This window comes from Mugil cephalus, chromosome 20 (genome assembly GCF_022458985.1).
Source record: "Mugil cephalus isolate CIBA_MC_2020 chromosome 20, CIBA_Mcephalus_1.1, whole genome shotgun sequence".
In the NCBI taxonomy this organism is placed as follows: domain Eukaryota; kingdom Metazoa; phylum Chordata; class Actinopteri; order Mugiliformes; family Mugilidae; genus Mugil; species Mugil cephalus.
Window position 1 is genome coordinate 6,412,813 of NC_061789.1, and position 26,745 is coordinate 6,439,557.

The window sequence follows — 26,745 nt, forward strand, 5'->3', positions numbered from 1 at the left end:
TCAGTTTCATTACAGTTACATTGGCCTATACACCCGGCACTACGTTTAGTCGCACGCAATTTTTTTTTTTTTTAACTGAGCGCCTTTGCTCACTCCCGCCCTGACCAAAAACAAAACAAAACCTGCTTTGTCATCGGAGGGAACGTGCTCATCCCTGGCCTTGGCCCAGCACTGACGCCAGTGATCGAAGTGTTCGAAACCACCGATTTCCTTTCCGATCTGACACCGAGGAAAATTCAGACTGGTATCGGCGATACCGATCCGGTGTAGCTTCATAAAGAATACAAGACTTATTATTTGTGGCCTCATTTAGCCAAGCTATACAACAACAAAACAAACAAAAAATGTGAAAATAGTGTTTCAAACATTAAATTAAAAGGAATAAGTAGATTAATAAGACCATTAAAGTCATTTTTTTGTTTAACTATTAAGAACTACCACCAAATGAAAACTTGCATCTTAATTCTGACTCTCTTCTCTCCTCATACCCAAATCAACACACACGACACTTTTGAAGTGTCTATACTACTTATAACTTACCTAATCTGATCCTCCCAGATGAAACACACACATTATTTTACGTATTGAGTAAAAGTTACTGACAGGGTCCATGTAAAAACCAGCTGTGACAGAATTCTGTGAGAAAACTCCTGTTTTGTGGAAGATCTTTATGTCAGGCTGCTTCCTCCAGGTCACCGTGTATCGGTTGTTCAATGCCTGACAAAACCGCAAAATGTAATTATTCTTTAATGTCCTCACGTTGACTCTCATGTTGTTGTGAAATGTTGAATGTCCTCTCGTAAGGTCTCTCTGAATAAACACCATTCGTTTTATGTTTCATATTTGAGAATACTCACCTTTTCCCAGTTCCTCCGTGTCCACAGAGGTGCCAGCTTCCTTCAGCGCCACCTTCACCACTTTGGTTTCTGTTCTGGAATCTGTAGAGAACAATAGGAAACAGTAAGAATTTGCAAAATTGAACTGAAAACACTCAAAGTGAAACTGCTGGTAAAAAAACAAACCCAACTCACTGTAACAGACAAAGGGTCTAATATCAGATACATCAAACTGCGGTTAAATATGGTAATGGTGGGAATGCTAAGTTTTGGAGAATTAATTTTGATAATAATAATAATGATGTTTACTTCAACACTGGTGTAAAGTTTAAGAAGATTAACACACACACATACACACTCAGTCTTCAGACACCGAATGACACGCCCACCTCTACACAATGACTAATGTACTGACAAGTTAAAAGATTTGAATAACAAAATTGAGGACTTACAGCTTAATATTAAATGCAAAATAGCAATAATAATGTATGTAAATAGCACTAGGCCCAGTTTAATGTAGGACACATGCAACTTAATCTCTCCATTAGTTTGGGAGTTTGTAGTAAATGTGTTGGATTCGTCCTCACCTAAAATAGATGTCAGTCGTCCGTGTCCTTCAGGAACTGGTGCCTCTTTCCAAGTGTAAATGTTTTCCAGGTATATGTTGTTTCTATATGAGCATCAAGTCAAATTAAGTCAAACGCCTCTTACGTGACTGACGCTTCACCGATGACTGGATTGGCATTTACATGCGTTTGTATTAGTCCGTCAGACTCCCAGGTATAGAAAAGGTATAGATGGAAACATGAAAACTCACTCATTCAAATTCACACATGAAGCAGGGTGCATTCTTAGACACACTGTTCTGCTTTCTGCTCTCATCTGTAATCTGAATATTTTTGAATTCGCACACGTTGAGCTTGTGTGTGTGTGTCTTATGAATGAAAACATGCGTTTGTGCAGCAGTATTAACGGCCATAAACAGACTGAGAAATCATCTTTATTTGGATTAGATAAGTTCGGACAGTACAAAAGAAAGATGCAAAAACAAAAAGAGAAGAAAATAAAATTAAAAAAATGTGGCATATTACTAAAAACAGTCCAATTCAAGTAAGAAAACTGTCTTTTTTTTTTTTTAAATGCAGGAGGTTAAATGTGGATGAGGCCTTGAGTGCATTTCTCTGGTGAAGTTAAACACCTTTTATTGTAGAAAAGCTCAAAAGGATGATGATTTCTTTTTTTATAAAATTGTGATGATACAGGGGGGAGAAAAACTTTTTATACTGAAGTCATTTCCACATTCACCGAGTTTAAAAAGCAACTTAGAGACGAGCCCATCGTTTTACACGTTTATCCTGTTTCTGTTGACTTCCAGTCGTGCAGGACTCCCGTAATCGCTCTAATTCTCGCAGGCGTTGGGTTCGTAGTGACAGAAGCATGCAGAAATGTGGAAGTTAATTAAAATGCTGACCATCCTGACTTCATACATGGAGACTTATTTCCTCAGACAGGGTGTGAAATTCTTTTAGAGTTGCAATTCAAGACATCAGGTTTAATAACAAAAAAGACTGACTTCTATTATGTTCATCTAAAAAAAAAATAATAATAAAAAAAAAAAAAATGTCCCACTGGATCTCTTAAAAACACAGAAGTAACAGCAGTAGTTCTGTAAATCATACAAACTGTGGAGAGAGTAGAAAATTGAGGTTTTTACATAAAGAGGAGAAACCAGAGCTGTCTAGTTTGTTTCAGAGGTGTTAAGTCGTAGAGGACAACGCACACGTCGCCGTCGCCCGGTGACGAGGACTGAGAACGGTAGCTCAAACGTCGTTTTGGTTAGTCTGGGCCTAAAGCTGCGGATGCAAACCCTGTCGACGGGACAACTGAGGATAAAGACGCGAGTTTAAAAACAGACGAAAGGTGTGAACGGCGACGTCGCGGCCGTTCAAACGCCCTTGTAACATCTCTTTCTAGGTTTGCGTCGGCTTATTTTACGATATCCGTCATGCAGCGTGGAGAGAGAAAAAGAAAACGGGAGCGGCCTGTGCAGCGCTTGGAGCACTCTTTGGTGACTCGTTCGCTTTAGCAAACCAGGCTAAGGAAACGTACGGTTTTAAAGGGAAATCCTAGTTGCAGCTACATGAAGCTGGTTGATGAAAAGCCTACATCACTCTTGTATAAAAGGAACTATTTATTGATGTTACTAACAAACCTCAGCACTCCTCCGCATTCCTGCTGCAACGCTATATGTTTCCATCCTGAGATGAAGAGCTGCAGCTCTCGCAGGGAGGACGTCTACAGCTAACACCGTGTGTCTAACGCTACTCTTACATCTCATACTGTTGGCTGCTCTGACTGGAGGGTAGTAGTGGCGGCGGCGGCGGCGGCGGTGGAGGAGGAGGGGCTGCTTCTTCTGATGCGGGGGCAGGCGCCGCGGGCGCGTTGGGGGGCGGCGCCGCGCTGGAGGTGGATTCTTGCCCCGCGGGGGGCTCTGGGGGCGCTGCCGCCGCCGCCGCTGCTGCTGCCGTCGCTCCTCCTCCTCCTCCTCCTCCTCCACCAGGGGCGCTCTCTGAGGGGGGAGGCGGCATGCTGCTGTTGCTGTTTTCGTCACTGGGGGCGCTGCTGCTGGGGGTGCTGCTCTCCCTGGGGGGCTCGGAGGGAGGGGTGGCCTTGTCGGAGGCCGAGGAAGGGGGGTCGGATGGAGGAGGTGGAGCGGACTGGAGCTCTGAGGGCGTCTCTGCGGGAGCCGCCTCGTCTGAGGAGGAGGACACAAGTATCAACAACAAGTGTCAAATGTAACAAGTGTCACTAAAACCAAGCGCTTTGATTAACACGCTCGTGGTCGAGACGCCACCTTCACATACTATTTATTATAATCAGGAATATTATGTCAGATTAGAGGGCCCTGAATGCACCACCTAAACGACGATCTGCTCCCTTAACACTTTCAGCTGTTCTCCGTCCATGAAGGACTGGGTCTCTCATTGGCTACTGTTAAAGTACTGATGTAACAGGGCTTAAAGTTTAAAAAAAAAACAAAAAAAACATCAATTATTATTTTTGACTATTTTTAAGGTCCTCGTTTGCAGTGAGGACACATTCTCCTAGTTTCATATATTTAGTTTCCATCTTTCTGACAGTGACTTGGATGAAAACATGCGATGCCTTCAGGAAAACTCAATGGAAATTCTATATTCCAACTCAGGAATTTAAGACTTCTGATATCACAGCGTTCATGTTGCAGGTTAACTTGGAGGAGAAAACATAAGTTTGGTTTATTTTCACAATTTTGCTGAACATTAAAATATGCAACAGCTATTTTTTTTTATTTTTTATTTTATTTTGGAAGCAGTAATTTCTGAATTTGACAACTCGAAGCTCATTTTTTCCCCCCAACTTGGCTTGAATGCAGCATCAGCTGCAGCTGGATCTCAACCAAGATTTCCAAGACCGACCTTACTTCTGATTGGCTGGTGATGTTAGTTCAGAGAGGGAAAGCTGCTTCACTCTCATTGCATTGGTAGATGAACTCAACCGACAACATCCCGCATCAACACTTTTTATAATCATGATCAAACGCTACGTTTGCCAGAGAACTTTCAGCCCTGAGGTAACCATCAGTCCTAAATGTCAAACACGCTCGATATTAAATTAACTGCTGCAAGTGGGAGGTTTAACTGCGGATTTTTTACCAAATAAGCTGGGCCGAACTCAAACCCCTAACCTTGGTACATGTATGAAGACCACGGTGGGAATAAAGTTTACATTACTGTAACTACAGCGTGACATCATCTCGTTGAGTCCAGGTACCTGTCTCCATCGGTGTGGCCTTGTCCTCCTCCTTGGTCCCTGAGGTGGGGTTAGTTGTGCTGCTGTTATTTGCACCGCTCTGCTCTGCGGCTTTGTTTCCCGCAGCTTCCTGTTGCTGCTGCTGCTGTTGTGCAGCCTTCTCCGCCTGCTCGGCCGCCTCGCGCTCCCTCTCCTCCGCCCGGCGCCTCGCCGCCTCTTCGGCAGCAGCCATCTCTGCCACCAGCTTCTCCATGTCCACCTCCACCTTCTGACTGCACAGCTGGAAGACACCAGAACAAAGGCGTGAGACTGGCGGCAAAGACGCTCGGAGGAACGGGAAGCGGCTTCGACAAGTGTTTGCTCTTTACTGTTCCAATTAAAACTCTTTGCTTATGAATTTAAACCATGAATATGAGCAAGTACCCGCTTCAGCTCAGTGTTGAATGAGTCCGTAGTCTCCAGAAACCGCCTTTTCTTGTCTTGGTGGCGATCCTCGATCTGCAGGAGTTCTGCCTCCAGCTTCCTCTGAAATCCCCAAGAGAAACACAGTATTATTATCACCCATCTCCCACCTTCAACCGGCTACAGAGCAGTGGGGAATAAACCCCTTCCATCCTACCTGGTGCACCATGAGAGACTGGACCTGCCTCTTGAGGACCTGCATGCGGGCCGTCGTGACCACCGAGCGGACGTCGGGCACCACGATCTCGCTGAGGATGTCGCTGATGAGCCGGTGGTTCCTCTGGAAGCGAGCGGCCGCCGTGTGCTTCACCGAAAACCCATCGTCGTAGTCTGGGTAAAAAAAAAAAAAAAAAAAAAAAGACAACATTATCCCACCTGAAGAGGGAGGAGGGCAGAATAAAAACTAAGAATAGCAACATCTTAAAAAAGATTCGGGATTACCATCGGGGTCTTCAGCAGGCTGGATGCTCATGTATGGCTCCCCTTTATCCATGCGACTCTGCCTCTGCCTGCTCTCCTCCTCCATCGCCGCCTCCGCTCGGTTCTTGGCGTTGACGTAGGCCAGGTAGGCGGGCGAGTTGTGGTAGGCCTTCAACGAGTCGTTGTACTCGATCTGGGACGGCAAGAGAGAAAGAGAATGTGTTAGATTCTGGTCTTTGCATGAAGTGTGAGCCAGCAGGCAGCTAAAAGGGAAAACCATGGATCCATAAAACCCTCAACTTGTCCAAAAAACACTTAAATGAAGGTCTGGAAGGGCGAAGAGGAAACTGCGATATTGTTTACTAATCCTGAGGAGACCTGCAAGTCTGCTACATTATTTCATACCCTGGGTGTAAAATAAAAAGTAGTGCCAGTAGCACTTGGAGCGCTTTATTTTAAAAGGGGCTAACGGATTCACAAAACTGAAAAAGATTATTTTTAAGACACTTTAAATATAAACTATTCCACTACTTCTCTTAAACCGATTAGCTATTTTAAAACAGGGACATCAAGACGCCCCCGAGGACTCACCTTCTCCGCCTCGTACTCGTTTAGGTAGTCCTGCTTCTCCTCGTCGGTCAGGTCCCTCCACATCCCCCCGATAATCTTTCCGATCTCCCACAGCTTCAGGTCCGGGTTGGACGCCTTCACCTGGTCCCACACCTTTGTGTGCGCGCGCGTGCACGCGCAAGCAGGAAGCGCCGAACAACAACAACAACAACAACATATGGTCAGAGCAGGTCGACGGAAGCAAAGTGTAAAGAAATGACCGTAAAACACTGAAGGAAACACAGGAGGAAAAGTGCAGAGGACAGAAACAGTTCCAAGAATTATTCACTGGCATTAACGTCGAGCACACTACTGCGAATTGGGTTAATGAAATGGAATGAAATATCCAAGAATCTGGTTTTATGCCAGCACATATATTTATTTTTTTATTTTTAGAGTAGATTTGATTGCTTTTTTTTGGTTTTTTTTGTTCTGAAACTACAGAAAAGCAGGGAAGAGCTTATGAAGAGGAAAATAAAGTGGCAGGAGCAGATCATGCTTGCACAAAGAAATATAAGGAGATAATTTCTCTTTATTGTTGACAAACACAGGAGGCTACTGTGAGCCAACAGAGTAATAGAGTGGAGAGTCTCCACTAGGTGGTTGAGGTGGTGGTGAGGCGTCATGGCTTGGCTGTTTCCCACCCTCAAACCCCTGCCAACTTTTCAGGGGATGGGAGGACAAGCAGTAAAAGCAGACACCGTGGATGGGTGTCTTACCTTCCTGCTTACCTTCCGGCTGTACCGCATGTACGGCATCAGTGGCTTGTCTGGAGGTTTGGGAGGCTTCGGGACGGTGATGCCCGAGGAGTTCTGCGGAAAGAAGACAGAAAACAAAAAACAACAGAGACAGAAGGGGGAGGGGACAAAAAAGGGGGAGAAAAGTATGAATGGGAGATGGAAGGGAATGCAGATGAAGGGGGAGGTAAACAAACTTGAGAACATTTCCTAATGGGATCACAGCTGCGGCGCCTCTGTTCAGACCCGCGAGCTCAGAGAGAACGTCAATCGCACCGGTGTCCGGGTTAGATCTCCGCCGCGTAACACCCGTCACACGGCTACGGCCTCACTGTTGCTTTTTGACCAAATCCCGCTAAAGCTAATTCAACCAAATTCTCTCAGGGCAGTAAACAAATAAGAGGCCGATTTAAAAGGGTCGACTACGGCCGAGAGGCTAAAAACTACATAAATAAATACACCAGAAAAACAAATAGTTCCAGGTGGTTTGCCAAAGCAATTTGGACAAACTCTGGAAAACCACTGCCTGTAAAGGATGTAGAGGACACGAGTTTGTCTGAAAGAATAATGTGAGACATAAAAAAAAGAAAAAAAAATAGAAAAAACACGAGGAGTTATCCAGATGGGAAATTTATAATAATTATTTGCACTGAATATGAATGATTTTTTTTAACGGTGTTTAAGGACCATACTTTGTTGATTAATTACTATTATATACTATTAATTTGTCGATTAATAGCATCGAGTTGTACAAGAACAGGTGTTATCATGCACCAAGCCCAGCTGTGCTCGCTGGACAGCAGGAGAAGGTAGAATGGTGGCGTTATTGAAAAAAAAACAAATAAAATAAAACTGGTAAATGATGCGCAAACATAAAAGTGGATCATGCTTGCATCACCTAAAATTATCGCTGCCAAAATAAGTCCCAACCCCTCTTGTTTTTGTTGAATTAAAAACCTTAAAAAATACATTTCCCATCATTATAATCTCAGGAGAGTCTTTCTTACAGTCCACTTCCTCTTAAAGCTGTACTCTTACATTTACCCCAAACTTCCCCTCCTCCCCTTTACTCTCAACCCAATACACTGTTCTGTCGTCCATAATCCCTCCATCAATGCATTACCCTGCTGGAGCCTCCGGAGCTCCCTCCCAGTCGGAGGTTGTTGTAGGCCAGATGGCTGTAAGGATTGTAGCCCACAAACCCTGGGGTGGAAGGCATTTGCTGATGGAAGACAAATGAGACAAAACACGAATGAGAAATGGCTCACAAACAAGAGGAGGAAGGGGGATAAACACAAATAAGTGAAAAGGAGGAGGGGGGGAAACATAAAAATATATGTAGAATTCTTTTTCTTGTTTGTTTTCCATGACCTCATTGTGCAAGGTAAATAAAAAAAAATAAAAAATAAAAAAAAAGGCAACAGGCGGCGGGCTGGCATTCAGAACTAGTGCACAACATGTGAATGCTGCATGTGAATCAAGCTCAAATTAAGACTCATTTAGCACATTTATTTATCCTGTCTGCACTCGTATGTTCCAGCTTTACTCAATGTTGTGCCGCTGCTGAATGGAAGAACATGAAAAAGAATCAAAACGAGCATCTTGACTTTTTAACTCACACGTCCGCTGACATTACAAGCACTCGAAAAGGCTACTTATGTACTTGAATCAAATTTCAAACACCCCTGCACCCCAGTGCTCAGTAAGGTTTAATAAAAACACATGAGGCAAACACACCCGTTGTGTGCAAGACCCCAAACAAGTGGTGGAATGAGAGGAAAAAGCAGGAGTGAAAGTGATGATGGAGAACTGAACAAGGGTTGTGGCGACCTCGGTGTGTTCAGACAGAGAGATAGAGGTTGAGGGAAAGCGAGAAAGCGCCTGAAGAACTAAGAATGCGCCGAACGGTGAGTGCGAGAGCTGGACACTTACTGTTGTTGGGGCGGGGGGAGGTGGAGGGGCGTAGGATGGGCGTTCTGTGCGAGACAGAGAGAGAAAAGTTAGGGATATAATCTAATATACATTCAGTGTGAAGCACTGCGTTGATGAAGTGAACACTGAATTGCCACAGGATTGTGAGTGTGTGGTTTTAATGTTGTGGCTGATCGGGCCAGAGCAGCTCTATCTGCACCAGCGACACAAAAGGCAAAGCCCGAGCAGCAGAAGTACAGCAGAGGTATGTTTTATAGTTCACCCACCAGAGATAAACAACCACTGCACAGTAGAACTAGTGGTTGCAACTATTTACAAAGGCAACATAAGGAATGAATGAATTAATTCTTTATTATGAACGTGTAACACAAAAAAAAATCAACATTTGCCATGTTCGAAAAGGAGTAGGAAGAAGTCTTACACTTATTTAATCCTACCCCTTCTCCATTTAACATTTACAGCCCCACCCCCCATTTTTTCCTTATGTACATAAACATCTATATTTAGACATATTCAGACCCCCCTTCTTCCCTCTACCCGGTAAACAACACTGGTTGTAATAATAATTTTACTCCATATATAGAACTACAAAATGTTTTGAACTTTGTGCAGACACGAAGATGTTTTAACAAGGTTTCTGCAGGTTTGAATTAAGACCATTATGGGCTAAATTCAAGAGCTACACCAAGTATGAAAAATAAGGAAAATCAGAAACCCAATACTGCATATGAAGAGGTAAATGAATACATGGATTTAAGACTTGACTAAATGTAATTTAAGACCTACAATGCAAAATATGCTCATATTAAAGGCTTTTTAGGGCCTTAAATTGGGATTATCATAGACTTTTTAAGACCTGTTAAGGTTTAGTTCCTCCCTCACATTATATCCCATCTCTTTGGGAAAGAAAAACATTTTTTTTTAATGTTTCCTGGGAGTAGGTTCTTTATTGCTTTATAAATAATTTGTGCTGTTTGAAAGTGAAGCAGATCAGCAAATTGCAATATTTTTGATTTTATACATTTTTACACAAATCCGTGTGAGAAATATTACCCAATAAAAGAACAGGAGGAGGAATAAGAGGGCTTTGACAGGTATTTAAGCGACACACTCATTTACCTTAAGTAAAGGCTATGAAAGATATCCAATTACTAGTTACTTAAAAAATTTTATTTAGGTTTTTCTCCCTGATTTTGCACACAATGTACTTCCATTCATTTTAATTTCCACTGAATTTGTAGACACTGATTTGTACCTTTATTTTTTCTCTTTTATGTTATTTGTAGTTTAATTTTGCTTTAAATTTGTACATACATTTTGCTTTACATGGGGAAGGATTTTCACAAGTCTTTCTCGGCTTCCATCTCTCCTGCACAACAACTAACATTTTTTTTTTATGTTTTCTATCTTCAATGTGCAAATAAACAAAGAAAAAGAAATACGGAAGAGAAAAAAAAATCAATGAACGAAATCCAAGGAAGATCATTTAAAGCTTACGAACAGAAACAAACACCACTGATCAAGCGTTGCGGTGTTTTACTCACTCGACATCGTGACTGGAGACTGGGGCTACGGGTATCAGGCTATTTCCATGCTGTTTAAGCTGTGTGACAAAAAAAAAAACAAAACAAAAACATGTAAAGACCCCCACACACATTAGGACAACTTCACAAAATGAAACGACAACCAGCGAGCACCGACAACAATGGCCGACGGAGCGTAAAATGTTAGCATTAGCTCACCAGGCTAACTGACCTGCTAAGAGAAAACGTAAACGTTTAGATAACAAAAACGAGTCTATTTGAATGAATGCGGAAGATGCAACACTCGCGAATATATAAACAGGCGTGTGTGCAAAGCAAATATGCGGTTTTAATGAGCAGAGGACGTTTGAATAAACCCTGTTGTCGATGCTAGGCTAACGGACAATAAGTCCCGCTGCCTCTCGGCACGTTGAGGGAAGGAGCTGGCATTAGAAGCGAAATTAAAAAACGAACAAAACCGAAAATATGTAATTCGTAAGGTTAAAATGGTTTTAAAAAATGCGCAGAAGTGGCGTTTTTCGGTAATTGCGCTAGAAACAATGTAAACATACTCACTCAATCGTCCTTTGTTCCCTCTATAGGGCCGCTTGTTCCGCCTTTCACGCACACACAGGAAGTTAAAAAAAAACATTCATTCAATCCGGCGGAAATGATCCTTTCAAAATATTTTTCTTTCCTTTTTTTTCTTTTTAATTAGACACAGGGGCGTCACTAGATTTAGCTAGCACTAGAGAAGACTTAGCCCCAAACATGTGTAGCGAACATAGCGAGAATTTATTTATTATTTCAATCTTTAACGTTTTTACAACAAACACAGGTTCCAGCAGTAACAATTAATAACTAATCAACACAGAGGCTAATGCCATGACTCTTGCCCGCAACACAGTAATTCTTTTGAGTCACACAGATTACATATGCAACAAAAATGGCTGCAAATTCAAGCCTTGAAAATATTACTTTATTACTTGAATTAAATTAACAATTAGGATATGACCCAAATATTTTGGGGCTTTCTCCACTTTCTATTCATTATTCTCCTAAATGCAAGCTCAAGTCTTATATGGTGCACATTGACTAAAATGTATAATTTTTCATATTAATACAGAGATCCATAAAATTCAAAGACTGCCTGCATCGCAAATGTATCTTTTGTCAAACAGGGAGCTCCATTAATTGCATGGGGTATTCTGTTGTTAGCTTGGGGCTGGAGCTAACTAATGACATATACTCTATATATATACTATATTATCACTTAAATATGATCATATTCTGGCCACTTTATGTTGAATTTGTAGGCACTTTAAAAACAGTAAAAAATGGTAAAAAATAAGTAAATAACACCAAATTATTTAGGGGGTCTTAAGAATATTTTAGGGAGGCCCCCACAAGCTTGTATAGTCAGCATTAGGCATGATGGGTGTATTACATCATCTGCCTCTCTTCTGATGCCCCCGTCAATCTGTGACAGGTTCAGTCTGGACTCATCAGATGTGTATGTTTCGTGATATATCAAAATACAGGGGTTAAAAAATAAATAAATAAATGCCTCACGCACAGTGAAAATAATAAAGGAACATTTTCCAAAAAATAGATTGTAAAAATCACACTTAAGCATCTGTGGGTATTCCCGGTATTTGCTTTTAGAAGGAGGGCTGTGTTTGAATGGTCACAGAAAAAACAAAGCCGAGTTATTTGCCTTCTTCAGCTCAACCTTGTCCCAGGAATTTGCATATGTAAACATCTCTGTGTATAGATGGGTGATTTGTAAAACCAAAATTTGCAAAACGCCAAGTATATACCAAGTAAAGATTACCACTTACCCTTTCATGACCCTGAAACATTTTGTGGTTGTGTAGAGTTTATGTCAGGTATGTGCGACACACATTTTATCCATTAGCATCATAGCCACAACATTAAAAGCATTGACAGGAGAAGTAAATAACATTGACCATATTGTGACAACTCAGCGTTCTGAAGGGAAACGTTTGCACCTGGCAACAATCCGACTCAGGAGCATAAATCAAGCTTATGCGGGGAATACCTAGCTAGCTAGACCCCAGTTAGGGTTAGCGGTTTGGGCTAGTGGCAGTGCACTTAAGTGCTTTAAGAGGTGTACGTGCAGGAAGAGAGTAGCAGCGACATCACAACAAGAGACCATTGGATTTTAATGAGTTGTTGCAATGATAAGCTCAATGTCACAATGCTAATGGTGTGCTCGGGGCTCTGTGTGAACCCCGATGACGTTTACTGTATTTTCTTTTCCTATGAAGCAGCAACGATAGCAAGGGAAAGCTCTGTCTGTACAATAGAAACATTATCATGCTCTGATTTCTGATTTCTACATTCACGATGTGAAATATACACCTAGGCAATTATAGCCTGGACGTCCTACAGAACGATGGGCAGTGAGTGAGTTGTGCTTTTAGCTGTCGTTGCAAGGTGTGCTAGTATCAGTCACCAATATGCCTGGTTTGTATTCAGTGTTTATCCAGCAGTGGTTACAGTAATTGTATGTTGTCTTTGCCGAGTGCTGGTTACGCCTGACTACCCACTCTGTGTTTCTTCTTCAAATTACATTTACCAGGCAAATGCTGTTATTAAAATGATTGCACCACAGAGTTCCATGTTAAAATATGGAAATCCAGATTCAGTCAATATTGATATTCAATATAGTCGGTATAAATATTTACGTACTCAATGCAAATTACAAGAAGAAGCCTAGTTCAAGCCCACTCTTTGTAGCAGGATGTAAATGATATCGTCACTGTTTTTGCATTGAATGCAAACCTCGAAGGCAGGGAACCATGACTACTAACAGCTATTTGAATTGGGGGCCATATTTAATACACTTTATAATTGCCTTGCCCGTCAGTCGGATTTACTCTCACAGCAAAGGTAAGACATCGTCTTTGAATAAACACAGGACACGTGGACTTGATCTGACATTATAACAGTATCATTTAACAGAAAATGTGAAACAAGAAACGGTAAATACAGTGTTTTATTGCACAATAAAATGGCTTAGCATGATTTATTTATATTTTATTACAATTAACTGTTATATTATCTCAAAGGTTTGATTTTAGTGCATGATTTTCACCTTCATTTTTGCTGTTTACCTTAAAATTATGACGTATGTCTGTATTATTTCCACTTGGTTATGTTTTAAAAATGGAAGACAAGAGTAGTAGATTAATGGGTTGATGGATAAATCATACTCTTATCATTTTTCTAGGTGTCACTGCCATGGACGGGAAATGTTTTATCATCACAGTCTGGTCAGGTTAGTGTTTTTGAAGATTTTTTAGAAGGCTTTCTGATCTTTCTGATGCCCAAAGTGTTGAGTGGTCGATTAATCCTTTGGTTATTAGCATTAAATAATAACTTCAACATTGATGTTGAAGCCTTTTATCAAACATTATAAAATATTGTAACATTTTAGCCATAAAATTTATGAATTACACTCACAGATTAATTACATCCTGTCAATAACATAGATGGCTTCTAGCGTGACTTAACATTGACATTAGTTGGAACTGCACCTCTCTTATTGATATTATTATTCGCGAAAAGTTTCTTTTAGCTCTGTTTCAGGTCTCCACCAAATCTGTAATAAAAATACCTGACTACACACCAATAGACACAGCCTTTCCTCATAGCAAAAAGACAGAATCTCTGCCACATGCCTGTAAACCGGACAATGAATCAAGCTTGAGCCATGTCGTTTTGTTGTTGACTTGCCATTTAATGATGCTTCTGTTGGGAAACTTTTTGGACCTGGCATGTTGTGGCTGATACACATGGATAATATATCTTTTTTTTCCCCCCCACGGCCACAGGCCTGTGTTTCCTACCTTCAGGTTTGCCCCATATCTACACCTTTGTAGAACAGGCACGGACCTGGCATGAAGCACGGAGCTACTGCAGGACGAAGTACACCGACCTGGCCACGATTGAGTCTGCGGAACAGATGGCTCAGGTGCTGGAAGCTGGAAAGAAATACTTTTACGGTCATTTATGGATAGGACTGTATCTCGACAGCAATGCCTGGGAGTGGTCGCTGCAAAACGAGGACTATTATGGTGAAGGAGAGAAAAACTACAGGATGTGGAAGCTTGGAGAACCCAGTAACTCTGGCGGAATTGAGAACTGTGCGGTGTTATTCAGCCAAGGCACATGGAATGACGCACCGTGCAGTAATATGTACTCGTTTGTCTGCATTAATGGTAAGAAAAATACACCATCATAATAAATGGCTGAGTTTAGATTGGGTTCAGTTTAATTTAGTCGTTAAGTGATGTTTGTTCGTTAACCACTTAAGTTCGCGCATATCTTCAAGATTGTTCTTGCCTACTCTCTTCTGATGCTTTGATGATAAAACACTTTTCTATTATTCTATTTCTATCTATTACCAAATTACACTTCCAGTTTATATATCCAACAGACACTATTAGATGCTATACATCTATGTCTTTTCCTTTGTTGGTGCTGGTGGAGACAACAACTAAGGCTTAAATACTCCACTGTCTTCATCACATGTCTTCCCAATGCTTTGTACTAGGTTTATGACATATGCAATGATCAGACGAAACATTATGACTATCTTCCAAATATTGTGTGGGTGTGCCTCCAAAACAGTTGTGACTCGTCAGAAAATGGGCAAAAGAATGTTGTTAATGAGGGCCTTTGGCTCCGATGGGTTGAGGAGAGGTCTCTGTGGATTACCCCACTTGATCAGTTTGGGATCTAGTGAATTTGGAGGCCAGGTCAACACCTCGTACTGTTCGACATGTTTTTTGAGTTGTTCTTAAACCATTTTTTTGGTGTGTGCTTGTGTGTCAAGCTGCATCCTGTTGGGGATGGCTGCTGCCATCAAGGAGCGTCATTGCTAAGGGGTGGGGGTGCCGCTCTGGTCTAGATGGGTGGTACATGTCTAAGTAGCATCCACACAAGATGCTCAATGTTATTCACATCAACTGTCAGTGGTCATAATGTTGTGACTGATCAGTGTACTTCGCAGAGTGTGTAATCCCATTACTATTGCATGGTTAGTGGACTGCACTTTTTTAAATTTTGCTAATCCATATCATCAGGAACGGAGGGTTCTTACAACTTTGTTATGTCTGCTGAGTCCAAGTCCTGGAACGAGGCTCAGAGTTACTGCAGGGAACACTACATTGACCTGGCCAGTGTGAGGAACCAACAAGAGAATGATCAGATAGTCGAAATGGCTAACGGCAAAGCAACGTGGATAGGGCTCACCAGAGGCAAGTGGAAGTGGTCAGACCAGAGCCCCCTGTCATTCAGACAGTGGAATACAATAGATAACCAACCACGTGGCAACTTGTCTTTTCCCTGCGTGCTTCTACATGAAGACAAATGGGAAGGCGAATACTGCGCAAGAAAATTATACTTCGTCTGTTTTGGTGAGCTTTGAGATACATTGTACTGGATCATTTTAAATGATATTTAAATTAGAGCCAATGTTAAAAAAAACAACATGTCTTCTTCTTTCACTAGCCACATTCGTGGATAAGCAGTTGTTGCGCATCAGAGTAACTAAAAACAAGTCTTCTTGGAACTTGGAGGATGCAGCAGGTGCCATCTTGCAGCAGGTAATAGTAAAGTGTTAAAATGAATTGTATCTCCAGCACAAGCAGAGAGATTAACTGACATCAAATTATTATAACAGGTACAGGTGGGTGGCACAGCGGCTCAATGGTTAGCACTGTTGTTTTTTAATCTTTTACCCCAGCTCTACTGTTTCCTCACTGAGGACCACCCTCTCTGGGAGCTGTGACTGGCTCTGGCTGAGGCGACGCTGTCCCAGCTCAGCAGGACGAAGGGACCCGGTCACTGCCTATGGTTGTGGCATGGACTCCTCCGTCTGCCTGAGCTGGGGTGGTCCGGCCATGTTGTCCCTACAGCTGGAGACTATGAGCAGCTCCTAGTGTGGACGGTCCTCTGGGATGGCATTTCCTCAATGGGCTCAGCCATATTACTCATTTTATTAGTGCTCTTTGTATCACCGGGCTCCTCTATGTGTGTGTGTGCATGTGTTTGTTTGGAAAGGAGGGAGGATTCTGCTATATAAATAATTTTTGATTTGATTTGATTTTATGCGGACATTTATGGTTCGCTGTAGACAAGGCCCATCTGACCCCAGCATTTATGCTGCACTGCTGCTACATGATCAGATGACTGCCTCATTGCAACTTTGGGCTAAGGGTTAGGGTTAGGGTTAGGGTTAGAGGTTAGGGTTAGAGGTTAGGGTTAGGGTTAGAGGTTAGGGGCTATGGTACAAGTATTCCAAAGTGCGCCTCACATAGATCACTTATAACACCCCACTTTTCTTGTATTTTGTTATGTGATGTCCCTAAATAAAAAATGTTTGTGTCTTTTAGATGAATGAGACGCTGTACAAACGCGACCACGCTTTGGGTAAAAATACTAAGCTGGCTTGGAGGAAGCAGTCCGACGGTAAAATCTTCCACCCAGAATAAGACGTGGAGAGGGAAATGCCTGAAGCGATCTCTTTCAGCCATACAGGAACTCATCTGACCTATTAACTGCTAAGTAATGTTTGGTTATTTTTTTCATGTTAGCGTTAGAGTTTATGTTCGTAGTTTGCCTTTTCAATGAGTAACATGCCATTTGGAAACCTCTATGTATATGAAATTTGACTGAATACCGACTTTTTAAAGATTATTTAGAGTCATGCATTCTTAAAAAACACATGTCTGAAATCAAATAAGGATCATGCTAAATAATTCCATATCCCAAGACGCAGACAGTTTAAAATCTGAGTGCAGATAACTGTAACTGTAACCCTAACCCTAATTGTCAGAAGGCAAAGTAACAGACATATATATCTATAATATATATTTTTACCATTGCAAGGCACTTGAAGTCACTTATTTAGACATTTATTGTCTAGTTTAACTTAACTAGTTTATCTTGAATGATGTGTTTTTTAATCAGATTTGTTCGAATATGAATATGAATAAAGTCAGACATATGGTCTTTATCTCACAATGCCGGATGTGTCTCTCTTTTAAGTCTTGTAAGTCAGTACAAAATTTTCTGGAATTCCCTTTACTGACTCCCTCATGTTTACTACCACTTGCTTCTGGTTGTCCCAAGAACTAGGCAGAATAACATGGCTGATCATGTTTTTGCAACTGTCGCGCCCAAATTCTGGAGCAGTTTTTAGTTTTTTAAAGCCCGACCTGGGTTTTTATGTCATATCAGGTACTGTTGCAGCTCTGCATGTCACTTTGATAGACTTTTCTTATTTGTATGTGTTTTTTAAAAAAAACAAAAAAACAAAAAGAGGTTAAAGAGGACATGAAACAAACAGAACATACACCAAAATGGTAAAAATGTAGCCTACATATTTTAAATGTGATGGCAAAATAAAACATCGTAAAAATCCATTGTTTTAAAGAAAATCAGCTTTTAAAATGAATTTCTATTATCATGACCTTAATTCCAATAACTTAAAGCCAGTAGTATCTGGAAACTGAAAAGGAAAATGAGAGAGTGAAGAAGAAGTGTTTAGTTTTTAAAAGACAATGTTGAGGAGTTCATCAGGGGGTCGAATCACCATATATGCTCTGGATTTTTTTTTTAAAGAAACAGGAATACTTACCAGGGCTGCAGTTATCATCACAGACCACAGGGTGGCGGTTATGCACCGTTATAGTCAGAGCCATGTATTAGAGCGAGTCTGCCCAACTCAAATCATGGACGCCATGTTTGCTACATCTGAGCCTCTGAGTCTACAAATGTCTATTTTTCACCATTAGCAGGCCTATAAATGTTATTGCCAACATCTGTTAATATGTAAAAGGCCCTCTACTACTTACTTACTTACTACTTATTTACTTTAATTATCTTAAATGAGCCTGTAAAATGCTTTGTAGCCCAATCACCTCATCATTCATGGAGCTTTGTTTATCTTCTCCTCAGTCTCCTGTGTTCATACATTGCCATTAAAAGTTTGAAATTACTCCGAAAAATTATAAATACTCACAAATAGTGAAAATTAAACTGGGTTTACTGTTATTTAATCATCATTAGAACATTAGCACGCGAGCCATAATAACTTAGTAGTAACCGAGGCAAAGTTGTCTATATACATGGACATTAATTACATGCACATGTGAGTTTTACAGTATATATGACGGTAGATACTATTCTAAGCCCTTAGTCTAGATAACTAGCTAGCATAAGGCTAGCATAAGGCTTGGATAACTTCAAACTTCATTCATTTGTAAAGCGGTGTTGGGTGTTTTTGAGATCAAGGTTCACATTAATGATGGTATGACTTTATGTTCATCAAAAAACACAATCTCGATCCCACAGTTTTATTCAATTTTTGAGTTATCAACAAGCTTCCTTTTCTTTCCAAGATCTTGAAGAAGGTGGTATTTGAGCAGCTATAGCCACATAAGGATCAAAACCACAACTCAGAAAAATTTCAGTCTGGTTTTAATCTGTGCCATAGTACAGAAACAGCGCTTTTAAGAATTTTAAATGATCTTCTTTTGACAGTTGATTCTGGTAACTCTGCTCTCCTGGTCCTTCTGGATCTCACAGCTGGACCATAACATCCTACGGTCACGTCTGGTACTTGTGTGGGCATTAAGGGTACTGTTTTTAAGTGGTTAGAGTACTACCTCACAGACAGGAGTTTTTCTGTCCTGCTAGGCCAGTTCTCCTCAGCCACTTCCCCTCTGAGCTGTGGGGTTCCTCAGGGTTCCATCTTGGGCCCTCTCCTCTTTTCACTTTATATGTTGCCCTTAGTGTCCATATTTGGGAGGCATAATGTATCATTTAATTGTTTTACAGATGACATTCAAGTGTATCTGCCAATAAAAACAAATAAATGAGCCTCTGTTCAGGCTCTGTGAAATTGCCTCAGGGATGTTTATTCTTGGATGGAAGTTAACTTCCTGTCCGTGAACAAGAATGACTCAGAGATAATTTTATTTGGTAAACAAAATCTTTTACATGAAAATGGCCGCACCACTGGCACACTTAATTCATATTGCCATAGATTTGCTAAGAACCTTGGTGTCATTTTGGACATGGTAAATGGTAAAATCTAGCCAGTCTGGTCTTAGCCAGTCAGCACTGTGTCCTTTGCAGGTTGTCCAAAATGCAGCTGCCCATCTGCTTACTGGTAAGAAAAGGCGTGATCACTTTAGTCCTGCCCTTGTGTCTTTGCACTGGCTGCCTGTGAATTTTAGGATACAGTTTAAAGTTTTATTAATTGTTTTTAAATGTTTGAATGGTCTGGCATCATCCTGTTTATCTGAACTCTCTTAGGTCATCAAACCAGCCGCTCCTGGCAGTGCCTCATTCCAGGCTCTCTACTCGTGAGGACAGAGCTTTTTCAGTTGCAGCCCCCACAAAAGTATCTTTATAGTGTTTAATTTGAATGTTTTTGCACATTGTGTTTTTTTCACAGTCAATCAATCAATCAATCAATCAATCAATCAATCAATCAATCAATCAATCAATCAATCAATCAATCAATCAATCAATCAGGAAGAAGCCCCAGACCTTCACAAGGCTTCATCCATCCATCTCTAAGGCCCAGTTCCAATCCGAAGTCCTGAAACCTCACTGACTTAAGTGACGTCAGCTCTAAGGGACTGAGTGTGAGAATCTAAAAGGTTGCAGATCCTATGAATAGAGGGTATGCATATGACATCATCGCAAGTGAAATCTCTGTAAGTAAAAGTGACAGTTGAACATGGAGATTAGCGGCATTTGTTTGAATCATGAGATTTAATTGTGTCTAAATTGTAAAATGCATTAAAAAAAAAAAAAAAAAAAGGTGAACAGCTGTTCTGTGGTTGACTGAACCAACAGATTTGAAAAGTGGTCAGAGATATATTTTTACAGATATCTCCGACTGCCAAAGAAAAGAGAAGTAAATGGATCGCTGCATTACTAAGAAACTGGAATCCAGGCACAGAAACCTGGTGGTTCACATTTAGTGTGAGGTAATATCAATTCATTCTGTATTTTTTGATGAAGTCATACCTTAAGTTACGTTCTGTCAGATAAGTTTATGGATGTTGTTGTTTTGGCGTAGTTACGGCCACAAGTACCTATGTCAGTTCCAACAAAAAATAACAGTAAAACAATAAACTGAATGTTTGCGATCACCCTTTTAAAGTCCACTGCTACAGTATTGTATGGCCAACGTTACTTTATCTTTAGCTAAGATGCTAAAAAGCTCTTAGCTTTAGATTTATTTAGCTACATAGTCATAACTGAAATGACCTAAACACTAACTTAAACTAACTGAAACTGAGGTTAATCCACTTTTCCAAATCCACCAAGATATGCTTGGTGTACGGTGAAAATAATAAAGGAACATTTTCTGAAAAATAGGTTGTAGAATATCTAGTTTAAATGGAGGATTGTGTTTGAATGGTCAGAGAGGAAACAAAGCCAAGTTATTTGCCTTCCTCAGCTCCACCTTGTCCCAGGACTTTGGATATGTAAATGGTTCAGTCAAGGTGGGTGATTTGCAAATCATCTGTCTATTTATTGATCTATCTACACCAGTCAGCCACAACATTAAAACCACTGACAGGAGAAGTAGCTAAATAACATTGAACATAAAATGTTCTGGTGGGAAACGTTTGCACCTGGTATCCACTCAGACACTACAGTATTGTATGGCTAACGTTACTTCTCAGTAAAGCTCTTAGTGTTACCATCTTTGATTTAGCTCCATTTAACATAACTAAAATGAAAGCTAACTGAAACTGAGGCTATTACACTTTTCCAAATCCATACTAGTTCGTATGACTCATTGTCAAGTCCAACTGACCATATTTTGAGCTGATAATCCAAAAATTTCCCGGTCTCGCTGTATTTACTGCTACATTTCACCATGTTTTTGCCACTCACGGAGCCGTGGCCCCGGACAACAGTGACATCAGTGCATACTCTCTATACACAGTCAATGCTTCAAGCCCACTCCTTGTAGCAGGATGTAAATGGTATGTTAATTGTTTTTGCAATGAATGCAAAACTCAAAGTCAGCAAACCATGACTGCTAAGAGCCATTTGAATTTTGGGTCATATTGATGATAAACACTAACTATATGATCACCTTGCCTGTCAGTCGGCTTTACTCTCACAGCAAAGGTAAGACATCATCTTTGAATGAACACAGGACACATGGATTTTATCTCACAATATAACAGCGTAATATGAGGAGCAATGGGAAACAAGAAATGGTAAATACAATGTGTTATTACACAGTGAAAGGAACAGTGAAAGGAAGCTGTCACCACCATGGATGGGAAATGTTTTATCATCGCAGTCTTATCAGGTAAGTGTAATTTGTTTTGTGTAATGTTGTTTTGGTAATTTTTGTTTTCTAGATTTTTTAGCTTTCTGATGAATAGGCCCAAGGTATTGAGTGTTAGATTAATTCTTTGGTTACTTTAGCACTCGCAAACAAACACCACTAACAGGAGAAGTAAATAACATTAACCATCTTGTGACAGTTCAGTTCAGTTCTGGAAATTTTTTTGGAACTGACATTCATTCGTGTGGATGTTACTTAGACATGTACCACCTACCACCTACCTAGACCAGACCAGACACCCCCACCCTATAGCAATGACAGAGGCAGACGTACACAAACACTTGAAAAACATGAAAATCTTGAAACTTCTTGGGGACAGAAGTAAAGACTGCAACTTCCCACTAGTCTCTCAGAACTGAAGAAGCTGCTTGGATGAGTGGCGTAACGTCTCAAGAAAATTCTACAAGTCCAGTTGCCTTTATTCAATGCCTTTTGGATTCAAGACTGTATTGTAAATTGATGGCAGATTAAATCTAAGTTTAGAAACGGTTTCCCCAATTTGACATAGATGGCTTCCTTTACTCCTGTGTCAAACTATCTGTCCTCTCTGGCCAGGACTTTGACGTTGCTATCTTCAAAAGAGCGTCCTTTGTCCTTCAGGTGGAGGTGGATTGCTGAGTTGTTCCCTGATGAGCTGGCTCTCCTGTGTTGGGCCATGCGTTTGTGGATGGGTTGTTTGGTTTCTCCAATGTACACGTCTGTTCATTCCTCACTGCACTGAACAACATACACTACATTTCTCTGTTTTTATCGCAGTGTTTTGTTTTTGGGGTGGACAACTTTCTGTCTAAGTGTATTGCCGCGTTTGAAATAAACTGGAATGCGATGTTTTTTTCAAAATTATCCACATCTTGAGGGTTTGTTTAATGTGCTTTCCCTCCTCTTTTCCATCCTGTTTGTGGGTACAGTCTGTGCTTGGTACTGAAAGGTTCTGAGGAACCCTTAGTTGGTTTTCTAGGCGTTTGTGGGAATCAAATAATAAATGCTGGTCAGTGTGAGTGGGTTTCGTGTGTATACTCTTCTTCCACGTGCACCTACAGTCCGAGAAAGCCAAACCATCCCCACTGATGTCCTCCCAGGTGAGCGTGATGTCCACTGCATTAAGGTGGAATCCACCTCCTCTGTCTTGATCTTAACCCAGGTGTCCACATACCTGAACCAGTGGGTAGGGGTGGAACCTGCTAAGGAGTTGAGGGTTCTGGTCTCCACATCCTCCATGTAGAGATTGGCTACGATTGGTGATACTAGTGACCCCATCGCACAGCTGTGCTTTTGCCTGTAGAATCCTCTATTAAACTGCAAATAGGTGGTAGTCAGGCACAGGTCGAGTAACGCGCAGATGTGGTCTGGGTTGAGGTTGGTTCTCGAGGCCAAGGTGTTATACTTTTGCAGTTTTTCCCCTACTACATGTGCTGCTTCTCTGGTGGGAATACATGTGAACAATGAGGTTACATCATAGGATGTAGGTTTCTTCTGGACCTAGTGTGATGTTCTTGACTTTGTTGACAAAATTACTGGAGGTTGCTCCTTCCTTGGGTATTTTGGGGAGTCCATACGTACATGGTGTGGCTCCACAGGGGTACAAACGGTAGTAAAGGAGTCTGTTGATTGCCTTCTCCTTTTCTAACTGTTGTAGGTAGTTTATTATTTTGGTTTTGTAGGCGCTGGTTGGGTCGCATCTTAGTATCTCAAGTCAAGCTAATTTCCAATAGGTTTCACCCACAGAGTTTCCTATTTTTCTTCCTATTTAAACCTCAACATCCCAGCAGTCTCTCAGAAATGAAGAAGCCACTTGGATGAGTTTCGAAATGTCTTCAAGAAAATTCTAAACCTACGCCATTTGAAGAATTTCCATTGCTGCCCGTCATTAAACACTTTAAAAGTGAATGCAGATAAAAATGAAATAATTAAATAAGAAATAAACATGTTGAATATGTTATAATAATAATTCTGTGTTGTGGCTGATACACATGGATAATATATCTTTTTTTTCCCCCACGGCCACAGGCCTGTGTTTCCTACCTTCAGGTTTACCTCATATCTACACCTTTGTAGAACAGGCACTGACCTGGCATGAAGCACAAAGCTACTGCAGGACTAAGTACACCGACCTGGCCACGATTCGGTCTGCGGAACAGATGGCTCAGGTTCTGGAAGCTGGAAAAATACATTTTTACAATGATATATGGATAGGACTGTATCTCGACCGCAATGCCTGGGATTGGTCACTGCAAAACGAGGACTATTATGGTGGAGGAGAGAAAGACTACAGGATGTGGAAGCTTGGAGAACCAAATAACTGGGATGGAATGGAGAACTGTGTGGCGATCTGGGAGGGAGGCACATGGAACGACGCACCGTGCAGTTATAAGTACCCGTTTGTCTGCATTAATGGTAAGAAAAATACACCATCATAATAAATGGCTGAGTTTAGGTTAGGTTCAGTTTAATTTAGTCGTTAAGTGATGTATGTTCGTTAACCACTTAAGTTCCCGCATATCTTCAAGATTGTTCTTGCCTACTCTCTTCTGATGCTTTGATGATAAAACACTTCATTACCTATTACCAAATCCACAGAAAACCACTTACAGTTTCTATATCCAACAGTGTCAATTGTCAACAAGTGATATAAATGTATGTCTTTTGATTTGTTGGTGTTTGTGGAGACAACAACAAAGGGTTAAATACTCCACTGTCTTCATCACATGTCTTCCCAATGCTTTGTACTAGGTTTAGGAAATATCCAATGATCAGGCATAACTCATCAGAGAATGGACAAAAGAATGTTGTTAATGAGGGCCTTTGGCTACAATGGGGTGAGGAGGGGTCTCTGTGGATCCCCCCACTTGATCAGTTTGGGGTCTGGTGAATTTGGAGACCAGGTCAACTTCTCGTACTGTTGCCATGTTTTTTGAGTTGTTCTTAAACCATTTTTGTGTGTATGCCCGTGTCAAGCTACTGCCATCAAGAAGCGTCATTGCTAAGGGGTGGGGTTGCCTGGTCTGGTCTAGATGGGTGGTACATGTCTAAGTAGCATCCACACAAGATGCTCAATGTTATTCACATCAACTGTCAGTGGTCATAATGTTGTGACTGATCAGTGTAATTCGCTGATTGTGTAATCCCATTACTATTGCATGGTTAGTGGCCTGCATGCAAACCAGTGTTTTTATCCATGTTTATCGCTAACTTTTTAAATTTTGCTAATCCATATCTTTAGGAATGGAGGGTTCTTACAACTTTGTCATGTCTGCTGAGTCCAAGTCCTGGGACGAGGCTCAGAGCTACTGCAGGGAACACTACATTGACCTGGCCAGTGTGAGGAACCAACATGAGAATGATCAGGTGGCGAAAATGATCAATGGGAAAACGTGGATAGGGCTCAGCAGAGGCCAGTGGAAGTGGTCAGACGGGAGTCCCTTGTCATTCAGACAGTGGAATACAACAGCTAACGAACCACATGGCAGCTTGTCTTCTCCCTGCGTGCTTCTACGTGAAGACATATGGGAAGGCGAAGACTGTGCAAGAAAATTATACTTTGTCTGTTTTGGTGAGCTTTGAGATACTGTACATTGTACTGGATCATTTTAAATTATATTTAAATTAGAGTCAATATTTAAAAAACAACATGCCTTCTTCTTTTTTTTTTCACCAGAGAAAATCGTGCAGAAGCAGGTGTTGCGCATCAGAGTAACTAAAAACAAGTCTTCTTGGAACTTGGAGGATGCAGCAGGGGGCATCTTGCAGCAGGTAATAGTAAAGTCTTACTGTGAATTGTATCTCCAGCACAACAGTGACGGGCTTAAGGTTAGCGTTAGGGTTAGGTTTATGGTTAGGGGCTAGTGTAGTATTACAAACTGCTTCTCACACAGATCACTTGGAGCACTTTTTTTTTGTGATGTTCCTAAAGAAAAATGTTTGTGTCTCATAGATAAGTAAGATCCTGTACAACCACGGCAATGCATCGAGTGAAAATACTAAGCTGACTTGGAGGAAGCAGCCTGATGGTAAAATCTTCCACCCAGAATAACAGGTAGAGAGGGATATGCCTGAAGCGATCTCTTTCAGCCATACAACAATTCATCTGACCTATTAAGTAGGTCAAGGAAGTAATTAAGTAATGTTTTTTTTTTTTTTTCATGTTAGCGTTAGTGTTTACATTAGTAGTTTGTGTCTTTTTAATGAGTAAAATGCCATTTGGAAACCTCTATGTATATGAAACTTGACTGAATACTGATACCTCTTAAAGATTATTCAAAGTTATGCACCTGACACACATCATGCTAAACGTATGATATATATTTTACAATTGCAGGTCACTTGAAGCCAGTTACTTAGACATTTATTGTTTAGTTTAACTTGTTTAGTTTATCTTGAATAAGGTGGTTTTTAATTAGATTTGTTGGACTATGAATATGCATAAAGTCAGATATATGGTCTTTATGTCACGATGCCGGACGTGTCTCTCACTCTTGTAAGTCAGTATAAAAATTTCCTTCTGTTCTGGGATTCCGTTTACTGACTTCCTAACATTTTTTTTACTACTGACCAGTTGCTTCTGGTTGTCCCTAGAACTAGGCAGAATAACGTTGGTGCATGTGGCGCCCAAATTCTGGAACAGTTTTTAGTTGTTTTTAAAATCCCGACCTGGTCTTTTCATATACTTTTGCAGCTCTGTATATCACTTTGGTAGACTTTTCATGTTTTGTATATGTGTTTCTTCTTTTTTTGCTTCTTTAAAAAAACACAGTTGTATTTGAGATGCTAGATTTGGAACATTAAGGACCTGAGTAAGAGATTGAGTGCCTAAATCTCTTCTTTGTCCTGTGTTAAGCATTTATTCATATTTAGTGTGTGTATGTGTGTGTGTTCAGCTATCTTTCTGAGAGTTTGAGTTTTAAAAGGCTGTTTGAGGGTTAAGACTCAGTTTTATGGTATGTGATTAGGGTTAGGACTAGGGTTAGGTGTTAACCCTAACCCCTAACCCTAAGTCAATGGATGTCCTCACAAAGATA

General features: G+C 40.9%; 2 protein-coding genes across 7 annotated transcripts; one reads left to right on the top strand and one right to left on the bottom strand.

Moving 5' to 3' along the window:
- Positions 1 to 1,820: 1,820 nt before the first annotated feature.
- Positions 1,821 to 11,008, bottom strand: LOC124997957 (SWI/SNF-related matrix-associated actin-dependent regulator of chromatin subfamily E member 1-like). 6 transcript variants are annotated; one of them, XM_047572037.1, is made up of 11 exons: positions 10,885 to 11,008; positions 10,330 to 10,388; positions 8,786 to 8,829; positions 7,977 to 8,075; positions 6,836 to 6,928; positions 6,099 to 6,230; positions 5,529 to 5,700; positions 5,245 to 5,417; positions 5,049 to 5,150; positions 4,647 to 4,905; positions 1,821 to 3,591 (listed from the first exon to the last, which is right to left on the bottom strand). In XM_047572037.1, exons 2-11 carry the CDS (start codon positions 10,334 to 10,336, stop codon positions 3,164 to 3,166), a joined length of 1,509 nt encoding a protein of 502 aa, XP_047427993.1. In that variant the 5' UTR covers positions 10,337 to 10,388; positions 10,885 to 11,008; the 3' UTR covers positions 1,821 to 3,163. The 6 variants fall into 6 exon arrangements, with proteins under 6 accessions (XP_047427993.1, XP_047427996.1, XP_047427994.1 ...); XM_047572040.1 differs by having other exon boundaries at positions 6,848 to 6,928; positions 10,885 to 11,007; XM_047572038.1 differs by having other exon boundaries at positions 10,881 to 10,899.
- A 3,163-nt stretch (positions 11,009 to 14,171) lies between these two features.
- LOC124998252 (macrophage mannose receptor 1-like) lies at positions 14,172 to 17,329 on the top strand. The gene is made up of 4 exons (XM_047572516.1): positions 14,172 to 14,555; positions 15,423 to 15,755; positions 15,850 to 15,944; positions 16,734 to 17,329. The coding sequence occupies exons 1-4, from the start codon at positions 14,300 to 14,302 to the stop codon at positions 16,830 to 16,832; spliced, it is 783 nt and encodes a 260-aa protein (XP_047428472.1). The 5' UTR covers positions 14,172 to 14,299; the 3' UTR covers positions 16,833 to 17,329.
- Positions 17,330 to 26,745: the final 9,416 nt, after the last annotated feature.

Excerpts from the sequence above, each read along its gene's own strand:
- LOC124997957 (XM_047572037.1), bottom strand. Across the intron at positions 5,701-6,098 it reads ACGAGTACGAGGCGGAGAAG|ATCGAGTACAACGACTCGTT; the intron begins GTGAGTCCTCGG and ends TTGCCGTCCCAG. Across the intron at positions 5,151-5,244 it reads AGTCTCTCATGGTGCACCAG|AGGAAGCTGGAGGCAGAACT; the intron begins GTAGGATGGAAG and ends TGGGGATTTCAG.
- LOC124998252 (XM_047572516.1), top strand. The coding sequence starts at position 14,300 with ATGGCTCAGGTGCTGGAAGCTGGAAAGAAATACTTTTACGGTCATTTA. Across the intron at positions 14,556-15,422 it reads CTCGTTTGTCTGCATTAATG|GAACGGAGGGTTCTTACAAC; the intron begins GTAAGAAAAATA and ends CCATATCATCAG. Across the intron at positions 15,756-15,849 it reads ATTATACTTCGTCTGTTTTG|CCACATTCGTGGATAAGCAG; the intron begins GTGAGCTTTGAG and ends TTCTTTCACTAG.